This window comes from Hyaloscypha bicolor (assembly GCF_002865645.1).
Source record: "Hyaloscypha bicolor E unplaced genomic scaffold K444scaffold_118, whole genome shotgun sequence".
Taxonomy (NCBI): Eukaryota; Fungi; Ascomycota; class Leotiomycetes; order Helotiales; family Hyaloscyphaceae; genus Hyaloscypha; species Hyaloscypha bicolor.
Window position 1 is genome coordinate 1,069,043 of NW_020194620.1, and position 16,065 is coordinate 1,085,107.

At 50.4% G+C, this 16,065-nt stretch overlaps 6 protein-coding genes across 6 annotated transcripts; 3 read left to right on the forward strand and 3 right to left on the reverse strand.

Moving 5' to 3' along the window:
- The first annotated feature begins 340 nt into the window (after window positions 1-340).
- On the forward strand, window positions 341-1,654 carry K444DRAFT_60431 (uncharacterized protein). The gene has a single exon (XM_024878804.1). It carries the CDS (start codon window positions 580-582, stop codon window positions 1,351-1,353), a length of 774 nt encoding a protein of 257 aa, XP_024733250.1. The 5' UTR covers window positions 341-579; the 3' UTR covers window positions 1,354-1,654.
- On the reverse strand, window positions 1,605-2,924 carry K444DRAFT_60398 (monothiol glutaredoxin-like protein-3). Its single transcript, XM_024878791.1, has 3 exons — window positions 2,716-2,924; window positions 1,999-2,631; window positions 1,605-1,946 (listed from the first exon to the last, which is right to left on the reverse strand). The coding sequence occupies exons 1-3, from the start codon at window positions 2,824-2,826 to the stop codon at window positions 1,857-1,859; spliced, it is 834 nt and encodes a 277-aa protein (XP_024733251.1). The 5' UTR covers window positions 2,827-2,924; the 3' UTR covers window positions 1,605-1,856.
- Window positions 2,925-3,230: 306 nt separating this feature from the next.
- Window positions 3,231-3,864, reverse strand: K444DRAFT_616165 (uncharacterized protein). Its single transcript, XM_024880870.1, has one exon. The coding sequence runs from the start codon at window positions 3,833-3,835 to the stop codon at window positions 3,329-3,331; it is 507 nt and encodes a 168-aa protein (XP_024733252.1). The 5' UTR covers window positions 3,836-3,864; the 3' UTR covers window positions 3,231-3,328.
- A 240-nt stretch (window positions 3,865-4,104) lies between these two features.
- On the forward strand, window positions 4,105-5,152 carry K444DRAFT_616167 (uncharacterized protein). The gene is made up of 4 exons (XM_024880871.1): window positions 4,105-4,470; window positions 4,521-4,622; window positions 4,689-4,827; window positions 4,886-5,152. Exons 1-4 carry the CDS (start codon window positions 4,372-4,374, stop codon window positions 4,906-4,908), a joined length of 363 nt encoding a protein of 120 aa, XP_024733253.1. The 5' UTR covers window positions 4,105-4,371; the 3' UTR covers window positions 4,909-5,152.
- Window positions 5,153-6,308: 1,156 nt separating this feature from the next.
- K444DRAFT_616168 (uncharacterized protein) lies at window positions 6,309-12,412 on the reverse strand. The gene is made up of 4 exons (XM_024880872.1): window positions 11,115-12,412; window positions 10,726-11,059; window positions 10,546-10,677; window positions 6,309-10,484 (listed from the first exon to the last, which is right to left on the reverse strand). Exons 1-4 carry the CDS (start codon window positions 11,979-11,981, stop codon window positions 6,742-6,744), a joined length of 5,076 nt encoding a protein of 1,691 aa, XP_024733254.1. The 5' UTR covers window positions 11,982-12,412; the 3' UTR covers window positions 6,309-6,741.
- Window positions 12,413-12,597: 185 nt separating this feature from the next.
- Window positions 12,598-15,796, forward strand: K444DRAFT_594790 (uncharacterized protein). The gene is made up of 5 exons (XM_024878372.1): window positions 12,598-12,883; window positions 12,947-13,059; window positions 13,110-13,184; window positions 13,242-15,197; window positions 15,252-15,796. Exons 1-5 carry the CDS (start codon window positions 12,676-12,678, stop codon window positions 15,336-15,338), a joined length of 2,439 nt encoding a protein of 812 aa, XP_024733255.1. The 5' UTR covers window positions 12,598-12,675; the 3' UTR covers window positions 15,339-15,796.
- The last annotated feature ends 269 nt before the right edge of the window (window positions 15,797-16,065 follow it).

Below are 16,065 nucleotides of genomic sequence, written 5' to 3' on the forward strand. Positions count from 1 at the left end.
TTCTCGCTCATCACGACGAGCCATTCAGGCTTGATCTCTATGCACCCGCTGGTGCATTTGTGGTCGAGGGAGCGAATGATAGTATCAGAACGCGGTGATACATGGAAGACCACAATGACGACTTTGTCGATGTCAGTCACCGACCTTCCTGCCGATGAGCGACAGAGACAGCTGTTGTTACCACATATAGATTCTTTACTCGAACATAACAATGGGCAATGTGTTGCCTCTGTTCCAGACGATCTAGGAGAAGAGCACAGAGCAGGATTGAAATTCCATACGGCCTACATCGAAGGCGGGCAGTATCAGAAGGTCAGTCAACACCGTCCTTAACACTTTGCGCTCTAGCGAAATTCGGAATTGAGGATTCGAGGAGTGTATCACTCGACTCTGTTTTTGCAAACATGGCTGATGATTGAGTAATTCAAGGCACTGAGGATCGTCCAAGCGGATCTCAAGTTGAAAGAGAGCATCTTGCATCCACAAGATGAATGTTGCCTCTATCTCAGGTATTTAGTTGGAGTGGATCTGGGAGGTTTACACCGATTCCGAGAGTCTATCGAAACGCTAGAGCCTTTGATGAAGGAATATCCTGAGAGTACTCACTACTCCTTTATTCTTCAAACAGTAGCCTGCCTTGGAGCGATCTACAACCGTGTCGGGGGGTATCGCACTTCGCTCAATCTTTGCAAGGAAGTAATGGAGAGATTTGGAGATTGCTTCAAAGACGAAGTTCCCGACATTTTGAGCATCTATATTGTGATGGGAGAAGCACTCTCTGGTCTCAAAAGACCAAAGGAGGCATTGACTTGGTCCACGAAAGCGGTGCTTGGAACCCAAAAAGTCTACGGTATGGCGTCCTCGAGGACTTCCCTGGCGATGCAATATTTGGCGCGGAACTACCAAGACTTGAACGATCTCGAAAAGGCTTGCGATTGGCAGGAAAAATGTGTAAATTCGATAAGAGACAGTTTTGGAACCAGCCATCCTACCAAAATCTCCCAGGATGCAATATTGATGGACTATGTAGCCCGACGGTGGAGAAACCCTCTTTTGAGGAAGAGAGTTCTCGGCCGTAGAAAAGCGCACCTCGACCAGGTGAGCCAACAGTTCGGAGACAAAGATTTTCGAACTCTGGGCTGTCAAGCGCGGCTAGCGCAGGACTACTTTTTTTGTGCTTCATTTAAAAAGGCAATGCTTATGCAGGAGATATGTGTAGAGGCTATGATCCAAGAATTTGGGCAAGATGATGAAAGGACCGCGGAAGTTATTGCGCAGCTTGCGACGACAAAAAGATGGATCAAAATTCGGAAAGTAGTGTATTGGTGGCTTCCCAATGGTCTCCTGAAATAGCCTCGCGACGGTTCGGAAGTGGGATCCGCTTGTCCTCAATGTCTCCAGTTGAGTCGGATACACTCTTAGAGAGAGGACTTAAGTATTCCAGAACTTCTGTGGACATTCGAAGGTAGTAGGCTTTGAGTATATGGAAATGCGAGGGAGTACATCGTTTAAGTGTTCGACTTGATTTGGGAACTTGTCAATAATTGCCCCTTTTCTGACCACCATAAGACAGTTGTCTGCACGTCATGATAAACTATTGTTCGGTGAGTCCTCACAAAAGTTATGCCTCAAGCTTCAGCCCCTAGCAATACTTGCATATTACGCTGTTCCCAGCAGGTCTCCTGTGTTATGAGGAAAGATGCGGCCCGTTTGCCTAGAACAATTCAGGAGGCAATCGAAACCGAGGTCACCGTCCAAGTGTTCTGGCACAGGGGCAGTATCGCGGGTTGTGTCTAGTCACACCGCCTTGCAGTAGCTGTTTGATTCAGGAGTGTGGATATAAAGATCATCATTCTCTATGCTGTTCCAGGGACTGGCGCAGAAGGAGTCTTTGCGACACTAAATGGCTTAAGAAACTCTGGATCATTCGAAATCTCTTCCTTGACCTAAAAAGGGTCAGTGTCGCTGTCTCTTTAAGTATCTCGCGGTGAGACTTACAATATCCAAGCCGCCAACAAGCTCACCCTCGACCCAGAGTTGTGGGAAAGTAGGCCAATCTGCATATTCCTTCAAACCCTGTCTGACCTCATCATCTGCAAGAATATTGAAGAATCCATATTTTACAGAATTCTCCCGCAGAAGTGCAACCAACTGTCTCGAGAAACCGCATTGCGGGGCACTTGGTGTCCCCTTCATGAAAAGCATAACCGGTGCAGCTTTGACCAATGACGACAGTCTCTTATGCAGTGCCTCCTTATCTTCCTTCACCTCACTTGACGAGAGCTCTGGTGCCGTAACTGGATCTTGAGGGGTAGGTGCATATGTGCTCAAGTTGTTTGCTCCTGTTGCACTGGCGGACGTGGTAATTGATGCCCCGTTGACTGCTCCAGTACCAGAGGATTTCGCGTGCTTTTCTATGGCTGTCCGAACCTTCGTGGCGTCACTTCCGCTGACAGTTTCAAGGACCCGATCGCCCCGTCTTAAGACAAGGAAGGGAACTGCTGTAACATTGAAGTTGTCGCTGACATCGATGACTTCTTCGGCATCCATGCAAATCCATGATGTTGATAGAGGATCGGTGGCAGGGTACGAGGAAGCAAGTGTCTGCAGAACTGTGGTCATTTGCTTGCACTGTTCTGTAATTAGTATCACAGATCTTAGAAAGCTGACAAAGGAGCCGGTTGCAAAGTACACGACATCTGAGGCAGAGCTTACCGGTGCCGCCCATTCCGCCTTGAAGTAAATGATCTGGAGTGTTGTTGAAGGGAGAGAGGCGCTGTGTTTGTTCCAATCCTCCTCGGACTTGAGCTCGGTGAGTATTGACATGTTGAAGGTGATCAAGTACAGTGTAGATTATGGTCGAATGCGAGGGCGTGAAAAAGCCGTGAACAGAGGGGCGAGTCCTCTTAAAGAGGATTTTTCGCCTTGTGGTTTGGGGATTACTTATTGAGACTTCGAGGAGTGGTCGTGGCGGGGTAGTTCGATGCTGTGATTCGGTTTAGAACTTGGCGGAAATTTCCTAATGCCAGATAAGACCAAGGAGAAGTCAAGAGAGGAGTTGGGTCTCAGAGTAGAAGTAGGAAGAAGTGGTGGAGAGGGCGTGGTTGTTGTTGCTGATAGGAGATGTCAACTTTCGTTTCCCTCCATGTCGTTATCAGATCCTACTAGCGCCGATCGCGTCAGCTTGGGTCACGTGATTGACCAACGCTGGTGAAATACAAGAACCAGCTCAAGCATCAAAGCAGGTCCATATCATTGGAGCAACTTTTTGAAATTATCTATGCTGTGCTATGGCAAGCCTGAGAGCCCCCTCTGCCAGCTTCGACAACTAGACAGTCCGAACAAACAGGTCCCTCCCTTGAAATCCCTTTTCATGAAGACCCGTGCGCTCACTACTTGCATCTCCAAGCTCGAATCTCGACGGGATCATCACAAGCTTTGTGAGATCCGGGTAAGATCTTGGTTTCCCCACAACACTGGGGACTGCAGCCGATGCCATGGCTCGACGCCGAGTCTTTTTGAGCCACCAAACCTCAGGTCTGGGTTCACCAGGAGCAAGACTTAAACCAATGGTTGGTGGCCGTTGGCCAAGCTCCTCTTGCAGGCGGGCTGGATGAAGCAAGCTTTCTGACTCGCGGCCACGAGATGCCCTTGAAAGCGTTGTCAAGCGATGATGGCCGAGGGATCCGAATGAAACTGTTTGGGCTGAACGGGACAGGGCTGTGCAGCCGCCACATTTGCGAATGCTGAGGTGTCTCCGCCTCGGGGTTGAATGATGAGAGAGGAGACATCGTTGCGAGTATCCATTGCGCAGCCCATGACGAAACGAAGGCATTAATCATGGCCAGCGATCTTCTGGGCGGCACATGTTCAATAAGAATGGCATGGCAGTCCAGAATGAGTGTGTTACAGTACGTTGTAGAGTGTGGACTGTGGACTGTGGCTGTGGACTGTGGCTGTGGACTGTGAACTGTGAACTTGTGGCGTAGCGATTCGTGGTCGAAGACTGGAGTGGACGTCGGGCCACTAGAAAGCACCGTTCCACGCAGGCCTTCGGCTGAACCCCCTCCTCTCACAGCCCAGCCCCTTCCCTACCGTTCAGCTTCAAATAGCTTGGCACATCGCTCGCTCGCATCACGCACACTTCAAACTCCTTTTCCTTTGATTTGACATTCACTGTCTCTCCATTACCTGTGAATCATCACCACACCTGAACGCAAGGGTCATCGCACTCACCAGATCCCCTCCTCGCCTCCTTGAAACGCTTGCATCTGGTCAGTCTCTCTGACGCCACAATCCCTTCGCGTCCCTTCAACAAACCCATCCGAAACCGAGCACATCTGACAGCCACAACATCGCCAGATCTACACGATGTCTAACCAACAATACTACGGCGGAGGACCACCACCTCAGCATTATCCTTCCCCGCAAAATCCTCAGCAATATCCTCCTCAAGCCTATGGCCAGCAGGTGAGCTCATGATGATACAGTATTCTCATGGAGATGCTGACAACAACCAGCAATATGGAGCTCCCCAGCAATATGGAGGTCCCCAGCAATATGGAGCTCCCCAGCAATATGGAGCTCCCCAACTATATGGTGCTCCCTCGCAACAGCCAAATGTGCGTGAATACTCCAATCAATGAACTCCGAGTCTAAATCCCAGCGACTGACCTCGATGCCCACAGATGAACACTCAACAACCACAAAATTCAGAAATAAACCAAAGGAAGAGCGGTGGTAAAGGTTGCCTCGGTAGCTGTCTCGCTGTATTGTGCTGCTGCTGTGTCATCGAAGAGGGATGCGAAGCCTGCGCCGATTGTGCCGGTATGATTGATTGATCTCTCCTTTCCTGAAACGCTTCAATTGCTAACAGCAACACCAGAATGCGCCGAGGGCTGCTGCTAAACGACTCAAAAACCAACGCCTGTATCAACTCCAATGTGTGCGATCGCGACGAAAACATGGACAGCGGCGGTGGGATATGAACTGACGGGAAGGTGAAGGGGAGATGGATGCGATGTGCGATATGTGGAATAGAGTGCGTTCGACGGGTTTTCTCCTTTACGGCCTCAATACTGCAACCTGACATTCTGACATTCTTGCCTTTGAAAGTTTCGGTGGCTTAGTAGTCTGGTCATATAATGCGATGAATTTCCTACATTCTGCTTCGACAGTGGCTGAGAAGGTATGTCAATTTTGGTCCATGACGACTTTGAATGCAATGACAAGTGCCTCCCCGAGTCCGATGTGATCTCGACCTTTCCCAGTCATGAACAAGCAGCAAGGGCCACGATTTCAAAATCATCGGGGTCCGGACTGCAGCATGATTCACTTGATTTCTTTCCAACCTTCAAATATCCAACCACCAGTTATGGATCAGGTCATTGATGGTTTCGTGGTTCTCTGCGAAAAGTAGTCACCTATTCCTCCTTCCTTAACTTGCTCACCTTCGCTTCTTCCATCCTTCACTCACTCCTTCCCCAAACCGCCGAGTTTCTTTCCCAGCTTGCCATCGTCATTCGGAGAAGGTGCGAATAGTTCCGATCACGATGAGCTATTTGACTACACTAGCTATCTAAACTCCGACGGCCTCCCTCCAGCCTGAAGCTTTCAAATCACCTCTTGAATGCTGCGGTTCGCAGCCTGCGAAACGCAGCTTGGCAAGTTGTATTTAGAATAGGTCGCGACTGAGGCCCGTCTCGGCAATAATAGCCCCCTTTGAACCATAGATGACAATCAAGATGACTAAACTTGAAGTCATTTCCTTCACCTCAGAGTGTAAAAAATCAGAAGGTTAATTTTTGGCGTGCCAAGGTCATTGCATTATAGTTTGCCTTCAACAATCAAGGCACATTGAGTTTACAATATCTTAGATCCTTCCTCATCTTGAGCCTAAGGGCAAGTTCGAGGAGGTTCGATGAAGGTGCTATGACTTGACGCCATCATGACAAATCTCTTATAGTAAGTCCCTTCTGGCAAATCATTCTCTGGAATCACTTCCAGTTAGTGCTTGAGAGGTTCGATGTGTTCTGAGTATAAGTGAGCTAACAGGTACCTACAAAGCTGCAGGAACGACTGACCAGGTCATTTGCGCTTAATGTTCCGAAAAGGCTAGTACATCCAAGAGTTTCGTCGATTTTGAATGTTCTGAAGAAGCTGCTACATCAAGGAGAAGATTCACTTGATAGTGACTGTCCCGAGAATGCCGAGTACTTTGGACACGCTGGCCGAATGATAAAAGTCACAGAGTGTACTGACAGCGTCATTTACATTCATTCACAGACACATACTTCAGAATTGAAATGGTATGTAGTATTTTTTGTTTCGCACTATGATACATCTGTAAACCGCCAGCAAAAGACATCGATATAACGAAATTTTGCCCTGACCTTCTAGGGTACTTTGGTCATGCAAAAACTCCCCAACCACTCATTAAGTAACTCCCGGAAACGAGAGGCAGATTGCTTCTGCAATCCCTCTTGGCGATGGAATGAAATGAATCTGTACAAGTAGAAGATTCCGCAACTTCGCAAGTATACACTGTACAATGAGTTTGATTGTACAAACGAGGACAAGGTGCACGCTAGCCAAAGGAAGTTAGAACAGGTAGAGGAGGAGCGGGAGTGACATGCAATGAGATGGAGGAGAAGCAGCGATGAACGAAGGTTACATCGAATAATATACAGGGAAGGGAAAATAATAAAGCACTTTTCTGGATGAAGACCCCTTCTTGACCATCTACTGATACCTGACCTGACGAACTGGCGCTTGAAGAGGAGGCTCGGGGTGGCGAGGATCGTATTCTTCGTAGAAGGTAGCCTCTGGTCGCGAGGCGGGCGCTCGGCTCTCGTAGACTGGTTGTCGAGTATAGGCGTCCTCTTCGTAAGTGGCATAGACAGGCTCAGGCTCTCGACGAACTGGTCTCCGAATCATGTAATCGCCTTGCGGGTCGGATACTCGGACGTATTCGAACGCCTCGGCGTACTGAGGCTCGCGGGGTCGAGGCTCATCAGCGTAGACGCGGTAATATTCCTGACGAGGAGCTCTCTCATAAGCAAGCTCTTCGGCAGCTGGTGGAGGCGTCCGGGTGCGATAGCTGGGCTCTTGGCGCAAGACGGGAGCAGCTGGACTGCGCTCTCGATACTGTGCTGGCTGGGCGCCCACCTTAACGTATACTGGTGACCTTGAACGCGCGCGGTCGTTCTCGAGTCGGACACTCTCGTACCGAGCATATCTGCTTGGTGTTCGGTGAGTGCCATGGCTACCTTGTCGCTCATCGCGATAGACAACATTATTCAACTTGTATCGACGATCAACCAATTCGGGTGATCGCTCTCGCGGCATCGCCTGCTCCGGAATGCCACTGATATATCGGTCTTCGTACGCTTGGACTCGTGGCTGCCGTAGCGCTGGAATCCGTTCACGGACAATATACCCATCGTGTCCCAATTCCTCCATGCCAGGATTGACGAGCCGTCCGCCACTAGGGAGTATCCGGTGATCTTCATCGTACTCGTCACGGATGCGTCGCAGGGGCTCTGCCGGTGCTTGGTACAAGTGCCTCTTACCCCGTTCAGACTCCCACTTTATCCTTAGTCCATCATCTCTGCGACGCTCTGCATCTTCTCTCTTCTTTGTGGCCTCATCCTCATTCTCGCCAGGATGGAACTCGTTCAAAAACCGCTCAGCGGCATGGCTGGCTTCGTCGGATGGATCCGTATGACCATTCTCAGGCTTCGATCTGGGATCGGCTCGGACTTCGCCATCTTCAGAACCAGCCTCAGTTGGTTCTTCTTTGTTTGGCTGGCGCTCTCGAGCCTGCTGTGCTTGCTGAGAGATCTGTGCCACAACTTCGAAAATGCGATTCTGCTGAGCCGTGGCATCCTCTGCTGGCTGCAGACGGTCGGACCTGGATTGTGGGTCGCGTGGAATTACACGCATGTCCTGTCTATTGGATTGATATGCATATGAATTTGCAAGTCGATAGTCCTTTGCCAAAGGAACTGGGTCGGGTTCATCATAGGCCAAGACATGTGGCTCACGTTTGACGCGATATTCAATTTCCCCTGAATCTCGGAAGCGAAGTGGTCTGTCCATGTAGAGCGGCGGCTCATCACGGACGATGACACGCTCATAGTCGGCGGCATGTGGAAGAGCTCGAGGAGGTTGTGAGAGTGGCCTCTGTTCGATGTATGAGCGGTCTGGTAGATCATCATAAACCCCTTGCGGTGGTTCTTCGTCCTGTGGGTCGTATCTATAGGACGGCTGATCCATTGCCCTTCGCTCATGTTGCCTAGGATGGCGGTTCCGCCGCGGTGCTTTGTACTGTTGACGAGGTTCCATCGGAAGGTCCCCCGGATGTCGAGGATCATATTCTCCGCTATCATAAGTCACACTGCCGGTTTCTGATGGTCGCCCACTATCAACTGTGGTGTAATACTTCTCATGGTTATCCACAGATGGGGCGAGATCTTGGAACTCAGTTCGGTCGGCAATGTTTTCATAATGCTGGACCGATCCATTGTGCATATCGCCCTTGTTAGGGGGAGGAACAGCGAACAGCTCCGGGAGTGCTTCGGTGAAGAGGCTGAGTTTGTTCTCATCCATTCCAGGGGAAGAGGATGTTAACCTCAAATCCGACATATCTGGAAGCTCAACCATATCTTTGGTCCAGTCCGGAATATTGCCTTGGGTATTCTGAGAGATCCCTTGTTCATGGACCGAAAGGAAATGGCTGACAAGCTGAGGAAAAGAAAAGCGCTTCTTTTGTGTAGCGGATGACGATCCTGCCATACCTAATGAACAAGCCTTGCATAAGAGACCATTAATATTCCGAACAGGCCGCATGTCTTTGTTGTTGGACAGACCATCAACAATCATCGCCAGAGGTGGATCTTCTTGGAAAGTGGCACGGAATCTCTGCAATAGGTGGTAAATAATAGTGTAAACCTTCAGTGCTCCTGGAACATCCTTTAAATTCCCAATGGTAGTCCAAACCTCGCGGGCGTTCCGGGCTATTTCTTGAAGCTGGGTCATGTACTCTTCGGTCTTCTGCGGAGGTAGTGGTCCTGGGGCAAAGTTATTTAGCGGATAGGCAGGCTGTTGGCTGTAGGGTTGTCCATACTGGGCTGTTGGCGGCGGGTAACTCGGTTGTTGGGCTGGTACGTCCGGAACTGTGGTTGAATACAATGTGCCCGTATGGGGAGATGTGTACATATTTGGACCCATTGGCTGATACTGGCCACCAAAGCTTTGTTGGGAGTAGTCCTGGGATGGGTCGTTATAACTTTGGAGAGGAGCTGGTGGAGGTGCAACAGAATACTGCGGAGTTTGATATCCCTGAGAATTATCCGGGTATGTTGGCGGAGGCGCGTAGGGACCATTCTGATGGCCAGAATATGGTTCACCAAATTGGGGATGACCATAATACGGCCCTGGGCTTTCCTGATAGACATGCGGATTGGGACCTGACATCGGTGCAGAAACTGGTGCTGACTGATACCCACCATAACCATAATTCTGCTGCATGGAAGGACCCGCACCAACGTATGGAGTGCCGGCATTCGGTGCAGCTGCATAATACGGGGCGACGTTGATATTGTTTGGGTCGGGATGGAATGGAGGGTATTCTGGCCATTCCGATTTCCAATGAACAACTACGCTCCCAACACTCAAAGCAGTGGTGTGCTTCGCGGCATAGTGCTGGATGACGCCTTCGAATCCGTAGTACTTGGAGGGATACTCACAAGCATTGCAAAGAAATAGTTCCTTACGGTAGGGTTCCGTATGTGGCTTGATTTTGGTGTCGAAAACCCATTTCATGTTCTCCAATATGAGTTTCCGGGTGTATGGACCATTTGGAGGATCCAATTCCGGTTCCCGGCCCGTGGCGCGAACCGCCGCCTCATCCTTGGCTACTTCTGCATAGAATCTCTTCCGGACGTAGATCAAGACCTCCGAGGCAAACAATGGAGCAGTATCATGGGATACCTTTTCGCCGTTGTTCCAGCCGTCACGGATAATTTCGTCAGCATACCCACCAATCCGGGCACGCAAAGGGGCCTGGATGTCATCCCATTCCCTATCCACAAGGTCTTTGGAATCCGACTTGGCTTGCATGTCTTGGAAGCGACGCTCATCGAAACGCTCCTGAACCACTCGGGTCTGAGCAATGCGGTCATTTTCTCGCTGTTCAGCTTCTTCCCGCTGTGATAGTAGTCTTGGCTTCAGTACTTCCCAGGCGCCATCATCTAGAGGTTGGATGATTTGAATGGCAGCTTGGAATGAAGCCATGTGTGCTAGAACACCAGCTGTTATAGGAGGGTTTAGGAGCATGCACCTTCTCTCAATCTCTGCTCGTCTTGTTGCCTTTAGTTCCGCGACTTCTTCCTTTGTTCTCTCGTGTCTGGGTTGCATGCGAGAAGGGTAAGACGAGAACCCATTCTGAGAAGGGGAGTCGAATCGAGGAGGAGGATTTGGGGCTAGATTGTTTTTACGATTAACACCGTAGACTATTGGTATTGGTCAGAGGGGGTTACCCACTAAGAGTTGCGGGAAGTGGCAAAGATAGATGGGCTGGTTGGGTAGATTGGAAAGGCTTTGGCTGTTGAGTGCCGTTGTGACCTTGATAAAGTGAAATGTGTCCGTTTGCTGTTGTTACTGGGGGAAATGATGCTGCATGCAATGAGTGGGTGCTGGATTGCCTCTCAGGATTTCGAATACCATTGGTCTCCAGGTTGCGCATTCGAGCGATACCTCCACTGACTTCCCATCGTTCCCAACGCACCGCATCGTTCCGTCGCTCTCTTCCTCGCCCTTCTAAACCCTTCATCCATTCTTCTGCTGCAGCAGAGCCCATGGCCTTGACATCATCGAATTCTTGCTTCAGTTTCTCAATATGGGGCTTGAAGAAGTGTTTCGAAATCTGGATACCAGTTGGTGGCCCGCTCTGGAGAGTGGCCGCGGGGATGACGTGAAGTTCATTGGTGAGAAATATGAATGGCAGAGCTGTCATCAGAGGGGAAGGGATAGCAGATGACAGGAGTAAATCGATTTCCTATACTGAAATTAGAGGTGGCCGGAGCATGAAATTCTGATAACAAATTGCCCACCTTGGTTGACCGGGCTTGGTTACAGGAGCCGCAGGCACGGATCCCGAACGACCAGACTGGAGTGACGCCGTTCTCACCTGGTCCAGGATGCCATTGGTCCATTGGGACTGTGGAATGCGTCGGTCTTTTCTTGCCACAAAACTGGCATAAGGTGCCACAGGCCAGCTTCCACATGTCCAATTCCGTTTTCCCAGCCAAGGGAGCTGGCGTGCCTTGCAAATGTAGATGTCTGGAAGCTCGCCAAATTGTTTCTGGCGTCAAGATCTGGAGAACGGATCTTGAGAGTGGTTCACGGGAATGGCCCGGGGAAGAAGGATCAAGATAGGCATTGAAAGTTCTGTTGACTTGCAACACAAGACCCAAAACTCTTGGAGGGCAAAATGTAAATATGTGATGCCATATTTCTGGGGGCAAAAGAGACTTGTCCTTGCGCAAATGTCCTTCTGAAGTCCAATGAGATTGGAGGCTATCATCTGGCTTGAGCCGCTTTCGAATTTCATGAAGTGTGGCATTGTGCATGTCCCCATTGGATGTTTCTGTAAGGCCCGAGTATTTCCGCTTCTTGGAGGCTTCCGTGTTCGGCTTTACGACGTCCAAAATGGCTGGTTGCGCCAGATCCTGCATGATTGGAGTTGCAGATATGGAGATTGTATTCGGAGCGCTGTCATCTTCGTCTTCGGAGTCTGTGGACATGGAAACATCTGATGCAGAGTCGTCGTTATGAATTACTGGAGCGTCCTCCATGGCTGGCATGACAAGGGTTTCTCCGATGCTTGGCTGTGCCTGTGTGGGAGACGAGTCAGCAGAAGTAGAGTCTGCTGATGAAGAATCTGCATCCGGAGATGTGTCGCTGTCTGGTGGTTCCATTGTGAAGTGGATGAGGGAAAGGGCCTCGGGTCTTGGGATCGGAGACGCTGGGGTTGAGCCCCTCGGCACCAACTAGGAAAATGAGACAACAAGAAAAGCAGGCATCAAGAGTCAATTGTATAGAGATCTTTGACCAGAATACAACGAACCAAGGGAGATATTGTGCGACTATCTGACTGGCAGAGACACTTCGACAATCTGCAGAAGAAAAGGACACTGCGTCATGTCCAGGTGAACATCAGTGGTGCGGCGAGCGACAGAGAGCTGCACGATCGCAACGAGAGTGGAGCAGAGACACGAGCCGCTGCCTGGGCGTGAGAGGAGGGACGAGTGGAAAGAAGGGAAGGAACGCTTTCGAGAGGGTGGATTGCTGGGCTTATGTACTTTCCCTTGCGATGGGACAGGGCGTAGGATGCGCGTGCTGTGTATGGAATTTTGAGGGTTGTTCGCCTCACAAAATCCATTGGTCTGCAGCCGCAGAAATCAAAAGTGTTCTGTACGGTGGCCCAGACAGCCCCATTTGCGGCTGTTTAACCTAGCCCCGAATAGAATGCTAAGCGAGGCCCTGGGAAACAGGATGACGAGGGCTGGCCAGCGCCGACACGAATCATTTCAGGTGCGATTGTACTACAAAGCTTCCTGCACGTTGCCTCCCCGGCCCTCCCCATTCATTCATTCACAACTCTGCCTCAGTATGGCTTCGCTGAACACTTCGACAAATGGCCCGTCCATCAAATCCTCATACCAGGGCGTGGTCAACTCTGCAGCCCCCTCCGGCCCCGCGGCAAGCTCCCCGACTTATGGACAGTGGGCAGTCTTCTCCGTCTCTGCGCCGTTGGTGAATGCCTTCCAGCAAGATAGTGGGGGCAAGGAGAGTGTGCTGAAGGTCCAGAGCACTGGAGGTAAATCCATACCTTTGCAACCCCCCTTTTAGTCAGGTTGCTAACGATCTATGAAACATTCAGAGGGGGAGCTTGTTGATCTCATTGAAGATTTCTCAGAAGGACGGGTGCAGTTTGCCTTTGTAAAGGTCAAGGATCCAAATACTACACTGCCGAAATATGTCTTGATTGGATGGGTTAGTCCCAAGGTTGCCGGATACTGGTGCTAGAGCTGACAGGTTCGCAGTGTGGGGAAGGTGTGCCCGAGAGAACGAAGGGGTATTTTACCAGCCATCTAGCTGCAGTTTCTAAGATTCTCCACGTTCGTCATCCTAAATTATGTGGAAAACCTTTGCTACTGAAGCTAATTCTCAGCTAGGGTTATCATGTCCAAATTACTGCTCGATCTGATCGTGACCTCACCCCAGAGGGCATAGTCCAGAAGGTAGCAGATGCATCGGGTGCGAAGTACTCGGCCGGTAGCGCTGCTCTTTCAACATCCTCTGGACCTCCACCTCCTGTGGCCTCGAAGCCAGCTTTCAACCCTACACGATCCACAGCAGCCTCTGGTTTCAATCCATTAGCGAGTTCACGGGCAAGACAGAACGATCCAAGTGTGGATGAGGATGGTTGGGGCGCAGACGCGCCTCCGGTTGTCAGATCACAGCTCGAGAAGGTTGCGCCTGCATACAAGCCGACCAAGGTCAACATGGCGGAATTAACGAAGCAAAATCCCGAGCCACTGAAGTTTAGCAACCGCAGAGACGAACAGAGCGACACAGGAGATGTTGTCAAAGGTGGATATCAACCCATTGGAAAAGTTGATATTGCAGCGATTCGTGCTCAGGCACAAAAATCAACAGATGACAGACCTACAATAGTCAAGGGCGCGTATGAGCCGGTTGGCAAGGTGGACATTGCAGCGATTCGAGCCAGAGCGCAGAAGCCAGGTGACGATGGAGCCCGACAACTCTCACCAGCAGCCACAGGAACTTCTGCAGCAAGCAATACCAGCGATGAGACCAGATCCAAATCCCTTGCGGAAAGGTCTGCTGCATTCTCCCAATCGGAACGACTTACCTCCTTGCCAAAGCCTAAAGTTGCTAATAAGTTCGGATCGGGTGCTGCAAGCTTTACCGGTACAAAGGCACCAACTCCTGGTATCTTCGGTCTCCAATCCTCACCTGTCACCGCCGCCTCACCCCCAGTTAGTGCGGCGAGTCGAACATTTGCGGATGAAGGCGGAAAGACCCCAGCTCAGATTTGGGCGGAGAAGAAGGCGCGCGAAAGAGGTTATAGCGGAGCGGGCAATATTCCTCCCAGTGCGACATCGCCAATTGCGAGTCAAACGAGTGGGGGCGGAGAGTGGAAGAGTGGATACAGCGGAAAGTCTTGGGCGCCTGTTGCCACGAATGCTACCGGGCGCTCTGCTACTGGCAGTATTGGTCAACAGCGAACAGGAGAAGAGGAGGAGGCCCCATCATCACCAGCTGGTGGTATTGGTGCCCTGAGAGATCGTTTCAGGGGCGGTGCACCAATGGGCGCACCCAGTATTCCCAGAGCGACCACTGGAGATGCGTCGCCGCCTCCACCACCTATCAACCAATCAAGCCGACCAACTGGGGGTGTTCCCATGCCGGGTCTACCTTCAAGGCCTCGTCCGGATGATGACGAAGATGGACCCAATATCCCACCACCACCTCGCGTTCAACGCAGTCCAACTCCCGAAGAGCGTGACACTTCCCCTGTCCGAATTGCCATGCCAGTTGCTCGAGGCAGAGATACGGAGATGGAGGCACCAGAAGAGCGTAACCCACCACCAGCTCTCCCATCGTCGATAGGACGTGGTGTACCTGAGGAGGAAGAGCTCACTGAAGAGCCAGCCGGTCACGATCCCGCTCGAGGAGCAGGAACCGCTGTGGCTGAAGCCTCTTTCGGCCACAATGCAGCTACAAATGCAAATCAAGGATCTCACGCCAGTGGGAAGCGGGCTTTGATTCAATATGACTACGAGAAGGCTGAAGATAACGAGCTGGAACTCACAGAAGGCGATTATGTCACGAATATTGAGATGGTAGACGAGGATTGGTGGATGGGCACAAATTCCAAGGGCGAGAGTGGTCTCTTTCCAAGCAATTATGTCGAGCTAGTAGAGGAGGAGGAAGCTCCAGCTCCAGCAGCTCAAATTTCCGAGCCTTCCGCACCACCTACTGCTCCTAGACCCGCTGCTGTACCAGCTGCACCTTCGGGACCTACTGCCACTGCGATCTACGACTATGAGGCTGCTGAGGACAACGAATTGAGTTTTGATGAAGGGGCTACTATAACTGGGCTGGTGAGCATCCAAATATGTCGTAACATCCCCCGTTTATCTGCTAACCTTCTGCAGGAATTTCCGGATGAAGATTGGTGGTTTGGTCATTTCCGAGGAAAATCAGGTCTCTTCCCGGCCAATTATGTACAACTTGATGAATGAATGTAGTGCGGTGCATAGATTTGCAGGTTTTAAGTGGGCTGATTGATGAAGAACAACAAAAGCACAATATCCAAGAATGAAGCATTTGAGATGCACCGATGATAAGGGTCGGGCTGGCGAAGCTTGTAGGCTACATAGTCAAGCAGACTTCTCACCCTATTGTCTCCTTTAAAGCAAGTGAAATTTTGATTGTTAAGATTCTATTATGACGATATCTTGAATACCTGTATGTGGTTAGAAGTAGAGGAGAGAGCGGCATACGGTAGCTGAGAGTTAGGATAGGGGGCTATGTAAACTTGCGGGAAGTCGAAAGTTGAGCGGCCATGGGGTAATCGGCACATCTAGGAAGTAGAGCAATTATCCATGTCTTGGTACCTGATTCAAGAGGCAATTCGCCCTTACTGTCTCCATATGACCTATCTGTATAGGTACAATTGAAACCACTTAAGGGACGAAACCCTCCTTCTTAAGCTGCTTTACAACCGCCTTCTATTAGTATTCTCTGACGATATATCATACAATAGTTTTCCTCCCAATCATTATCTCCATTCATCCTCCAGTGGATAATTCTCCACCATTCTTCAATCTTCCGTGTATCTCCGGTATGCCTTCACTCTCAAGGTCTTCGCTCCCAGCCTGTGTATCCTTGGCTTTACTCTACCCTAATACTCCCTTTCCTGAACCCTTGCAGCATTAAAGACGAGATAGGATTCTTGGAGTGGGTAGC

Bases quoted from the DNA above. Each gene is read 5' to 3' on its own strand.
- K444DRAFT_60431 (XM_024878804.1), top strand. From the start codon at position 580: ATGAAGGAATATCCTGAGAGTACTCACTACTCCTTTATTCTTCAAACA.
- K444DRAFT_60398 (XM_024878791.1), bottom strand. From the start codon at position 2,826: ATGTCAATACTCACCGAGCTCAAGTCCGAGGAGGATTGGAACAAACAC. The intron at 2,632-2,715 runs GTAAGCTCTGCC...ATTACAGAACAG, and splicing joins AGGCGGAATGGGCGGCACCG to TGCAAGCAAATGACCACAGT. The intron at 1,947-1,998 runs GTAAGTCTCACC...GACCCTTTTTAG, and splicing joins TTGTTGGCGGCTTGGATATT to GTCAAGGAAGAGATTTCGAA.
- K444DRAFT_616165 (XM_024880870.1), bottom strand. From the start codon at position 3,835: ATGCCTTCGTTTCGTCATGGGCTGCGCAATGGATACTCGCAACGATGT.
- K444DRAFT_616167 (XM_024880871.1), top strand. From the start codon at position 4,372: ATGTCTAACCAACAATACTACGGCGGAGGACCACCACCTCAGCATTAT. The intron at 4,471-4,520 runs GTGAGCTCATGA...GACAACAACCAG, and splicing joins CTCAAGCCTATGGCCAGCAG to CAATATGGAGCTCCCCAGCA. The intron at 4,828-4,885 runs GTATGATTGATT...CAGCAACACCAG, and splicing joins AGCCTGCGCCGATTGTGCCG to AATGCGCCGAGGGCTGCTGC.
- K444DRAFT_616168 (XM_024880872.1), bottom strand. From the start codon at position 11,981: ATGGAACCACCAGACAGCGACACATCTCCGGATGCAGATTCTTCATCA. The intron at 11,060-11,114 runs GTGGGCAATTTG...ATTTCAGTATAG, and splicing joins ACCAAGCCCGGTCAACCAAG to GAAATCGATTTACTCCTGTC. The intron at 10,678-10,725 runs GTATTCGAAATC...CATTGCATGCAG, and splicing joins GCGCAACCTGGAGACCAATG to CATCATTTCCCCCAGTAACA.
- K444DRAFT_594790 (XM_024878372.1), top strand. From the start codon at position 12,676: ATGGCTTCGCTGAACACTTCGACAAATGGCCCGTCCATCAAATCCTCA. The intron at 12,884-12,946 runs GTAAATCCATAC...TGAAACATTCAG, and splicing joins GAAGGTCCAGAGCACTGGAG to AGGGGGAGCTTGTTGATCTC. The intron at 15,198-15,251 runs GTGAGCATCCAA...AACCTTCTGCAG, and splicing joins GGGCTACTATAACTGGGCTG to GAATTTCCGGATGAAGATTG.